Here is a 5,000-nt window from a genome sequence, read left to right on the forward strand (position 1 = left end):
TGTTTGACACTCACAATACAACTCACGCTATAGATGCATAACCAGACAACATACAGGGATGAACATATGTTGTTTGGGCAAATTTCTTTTGTTTATCTACGCCAAATCATATACCTAGCCATATTTCCTGCTATATTCAGTCGCCTAGGATTTGATACGTGAAACGTTTGCAAGTTTGCTAATGCTTCGATTCCCCCGCCCCCCTTTTGAAGGATTTAACGTTGGTTGTGCTGGATTGTTATATAATGAATATTCTCATAATATGAATAGACGGCGCTGAAGGAAACAGACAAATAGATGAATAGAATGATCTACACCATTTGCAATATTGCTCTTCACGTTCCTGTTATACTTGTCTTAGGGACAAAATCCCACACGAATTTGAAACGTACATTTGTGTTACAGTACCCTCGTGCTCTGCCAGATTAAGTGCTTAATAACCTAGAATTTTGAGATTTGATACACTTCATTAGTCAATAACCTCGTTCATTTATCAAATCCTGTATCTGATTTCTCGGCGCTGGTTTTGATCCAGCTTCCTTGTATGGTACTTTAAGGTTTATTTTACATTCAGATTATGCGTGCTTTGTGTTTTGTGAATGCCTGACTTTTCAAATAGAATGTGATGCGCTAGACTCGAGTAAAATGTAATTCCTGTTTTAATGGCCTGTATATCATCTGCAAAAGGATTGGTTAACATACTGACTACTCATGTCGATAACTACACGGTCTTATTCATTACAAAAAATAATAATAAATAAATAAATAAAATAAAGATATAATGCTGACTGGTCTAAGGTCATGGTCGTTTTATCTTGGAAGTGACTGTTGTTATACCATTAAAGTGATATAAAGTGATCTGCTGCAACAATATATTATATATGATATTTTGATATGATTATATAGATTTGTTATAAGTTATATTTCCAACGTTCAGCCACAATGTGTTACTCAAACAATAATTGCTATTCGTGTTCACTTATCTTTATCAACACAAAATAGCTTGATAATACTTTTTAGATATTTTGACTGGACTGACAGCATACCTGAATTGGAAAAGAAGTAGCAATAAGTGAATATGTATATAGTTATCGATTACTATGCTCACTGCAGGATGCTGAAACAACTCGTGTATGAGTCCTTCGTATTATAACTGTGGTCATTAAAAAATAAATAAATAAATAAAAAAATAAAAATTTAAAAAAATCTGTAAAAAACACATATATTGTAATACATTATTGCTGAAAATAATAAGTAGCATGTCGAATGCTAAGAGTAAAGCAGCCAAATTGTGATATTTTCGATTATAATTGGAATTCTGTTGCGGCTTAGTCAAGTACATTTATATACTGCGTCAACAGTTAGGGTCATTACCGCCAAGAAGTTGTTGATTAACTTGGTAGTTATCGCAATTTGACTCATGAAGAAGTACAGTGTAACTCAGGGGTTCCTGGAAAGTCAATAAAGGCTGATTATTCTCTTTTTCGTCTATGCAATTGCAAAATAACCCAAGACCAATATGCCAGACACCCACGCCCTTGCAGCCTCACACGCACCCGGACGAAGGCAGTTCCTGTGCCAACAATCACCAAAGTCGCACATTAACAGTGACCTTCGTGTCTGTTGTGCAGCTTTGTTTACCTTCCCGCTTTTTCTCTCTCGCTCTCGCTCGCTCTCTCTCTCTCTCTCTCTCTCTCTCTATCTATCTATCTGTATCTCTCTATCTATCTATCAAGCTTCCTCTCTCTACATCTATCTGTCTCTCTCTCTCTCTCTCTCTCTCTCTCTCTCTCTCTCTCTCTCTCTCTCTCTCTCTCTCTCTCTCTCTCTCTCTCTCTCTCTGTCTATCTATCTGTATCTCTCTATCTATCTATCAATCTTCCTCTCTCTACATATCTCTCTCTCTCTCTCTCTCTCTCTCTCTCTCTCTCTCTCTCTCTATTTATCTTTCATTCTATCTATCTTTACTTATTTAGTTATCTATCTATCTATCTATCTATTTATTTATCTATCTCTGTCTATCTCTATCTGTCTACCTAACCATCTGTCATCCAAGCACCCCATAGCCAATAATGACGATAACAGTCCAATATCTGAACTGGTATTTTGTCGAGGAAACGAAACAGGAATGAAAACTTGAAATTCACTCGAGGCTTCAGCCCGTGCGGACACTCACCTGCGGCATCGGCTGCGGCTCTTGCACAACCTGCGGCTGCGGTTGGGGTGCTGGTTTCGGTTCGGGCTCTTTCAGCTTAACCTCAGGCACGTCGATAGGAACCACGTCCTCGTACTGTGCGGGAAGGGCGAAGCAGTTAGACGTGATGTATAGTTTTGTAATGTGAGGCTGATTGACCAAGTAAGGATTGGATTAAGAATATATTAATATTTAAATTGGAAGATGCGACTTTAAGAGTAAGATCTATACATATTTGTATTCCTTTCTTATGGAACTTTGAAAACCGTAACTTAATATTTGAAACATGTTCTGAGGCATAGTTTGCCAAGAGAGAATAGAGCAAAAGAGTATGAAAGCATGAGAGGGAGAGATAGAGAGACGAGGGGGAGAAAAGAATGAGAATAAAAAAAAAACGAGAAAGATAGAAAGAGGCGAGAGATAAAGAGAGACAGATATAGAGAATAAAACCAAGAAATATAGAAAGAGACGAAAGATAAGAAAAGCCATATGCTGTATATAGAGATAGATAGAGAGAGAGCAAGGGAGAAAGAAAGAGAGAGAGAGAGAGTGACTCACCGTAATGGATGTTTTCTGGAGGTCATACTTCCCTTTGGGCCGCCAAGTGTGGTGCAAAACGCCTTCCTGCTCAGGGGTAGAATCTCGCATTAGTGGGCGCGTGACAAAAGGTCTAATGCAATAATGAGACGCTCACCTTCTAATCACATGCGTTGCGTAGAGGGTGGGTGGTCAAGCGGCAAGTGCGAGGTATGGAATGGTGTATGTGGGCCAATATACAGTAAGTTTATCGATCTATATACATCTGTGAATATATCTATATATCTATAATTAGCTTTATATATATTTAGATATAGATATAGATGAATAGATAGATAATGGCAGGGGAGTAATGATTTGATAATGATATTGTTGATGATGATGATGGTGAGGATTATGAGAAAGATAATAAGGATGATATTGGTGATGATATTAATGATAATGATGTTAGTAATGATAATGGCAATGTCAATAATAATAACAACGATGATGGTGATGATGACAGTTATGATAATGATATTAATGATTATGATATTGATAATAATGATAGTAAGGATATTAATGCCAATGATAATGATAATAGCAATGATAATAGTAATATCAATTATAACAATTATTATGAAAATGGTAATCATGATAATAGTAATGATGATAATAATAATGATAATAGCAATGATAAGAACAATGATAATGATAACAATGATTAAAGTAATGACAATGATAACTGAAGATGATGGTTATGATGAAAATTATGATAATGATGATAATGACTATGAAAATAAGGATAAAACTGACGAAAATAGTGATCATGGTGATGATGAACATGATACTGACGATCATGATAAAGATAAATGTATTAGCAATGAAAATAACGTTATCAATGATAAAAAAGAATGATACTTATAGTAAAAAAAGACAATAATACTATGCATAGTGATAAAACAGCATTAATCACTAATTATCATACTGCTGCTAACCAAAAGTAAAATAGAAAATATAATTATTAAGTCAATGACGGAAGTAGTAAGGAATAATGTTTGCAATATCATTATTTTAATCATGAGACAAAATATACTAATGAACCTTTCAAGAATATCAATAGCTATATCATGCTCATGATGAGAACAATGAAAATATTTACTATGCTTTATTTACTTTCAATATGAAGTTTATCATAATTTCTGAACTAAACGATTAACATGTATATAACTTATTATTATCATCATTATTATTATTAGCATTACTGTTATCATTATCATCATTAGCATTATCATGATTAATATCATAATAATTATTATTGTTATCAAAATTATGATCATTATCATTATTACAGTATTACCTCTACTACTACTGTTACCACTACTACTAACTCAACTACTACTGCTCCTTTTGCTACATCTCCAACTAATAATACGCCTATCATTATCATTGATATCATCATTCACAAAGTGCCACACTGCTATAACAGAGGAGTTTCAGCCAACGCTATAGCACTTAAACGACTCATTTACAAGAAGTGAATCTATCTCTCGACACATACAGCTAAATCAGAGTGCATAATAAGTTTACGTTTTGACAGCTGTAGTCACGTAACTGACACTTCTGTCATTACTCTAACGCGAGGGTTCCCGACGGCCTTCACTGAGCTAACCCCCCCTCCCCTCCCCGTGTGGATTTTTCTAGTCCCAAGAGAGGAGTTTTGTTTGACAGTCTTTTTTAGCTATGAGTTTTGAAGGATCTTTTTTAAGAGAGATTTTTAGGCCAATGAAAGATTTTTTCTCTCTTTTTTTGCCAGAAGGATATAAGTATAAAATGAAAATGTAATGTAATTTCGATCATCCATAGTTCCTTTTAAAATATTCGATAAAACTTGCCATCCATGATTTGCATAAGCATTAATAACAGGCTTGGTTCTTGATATTCCCTGAACATTTTTGGATACAGGATCGATATATTCTATCCATATTGAGCTACAATGGGTTGGGCATTTGCAGTAACAAGAACTGCAATTCCAATAATTCCAATGGTAAAAGGAAGAGAAGGATTTGGAAGAGTCTGTGGTCGCCGAAAGGAACCTCGTATAGAAACTTGGGAAACAATGCAAGGCGCAGAGATACACACTTTTGTATATGATAAATCCTCATATGGTTTTGAAGCTTTGATTATACAGCAGTATTGCGGCACTTTGCGACGTGTTACAGTACAGTGAAGATAGGAATGACGGTAATGATGTTGGTACTAATAGTAAGAGTAATGATAAGCATCATCA

At 35.1% G+C, this 5,000-nt stretch overlaps 1 protein-coding gene across 3 annotated transcripts in view; it reads right to left on the bottom strand.

Moving 5' to 3' along the window:
• LOC122249380 (uncharacterized) overlaps positions 1 to 5,000 on the bottom strand; it is a 63,365-nt gene that overhangs the window by 28,461 nt on the left and 29,904 nt on the right. For all 3 annotated transcript variants that reach the window (XM_086545334.1, XM_086545335.1, XM_086545333.1), the window contains exons 4-5: positions 2,753 to 2,818; positions 2,177 to 2,290 (exon numbers count right to left, since the gene is read on the bottom strand). In XM_086545334.1, coding sequence (XP_086401460.1) covers positions 2,177 to 2,290; positions 2,753 to 2,818 — 180 coding nt within the window. The remainder of the gene's footprint in view (positions 1 to 2,176; positions 2,291 to 2,752; positions 2,819 to 5,000) is intronic.

The sequence above is a fragment of the Penaeus japonicus genome, unplaced genomic scaffold (genome assembly GCF_977035675.1).
Source record: "Penaeus japonicus unplaced genomic scaffold, GWHDUDI00000001_assembly GWHDUDI00000016, whole genome shotgun sequence".
In the NCBI taxonomy this organism is placed as follows: Eukaryota; Metazoa; Arthropoda; class Malacostraca; order Decapoda; family Penaeidae; genus Penaeus; species Penaeus japonicus.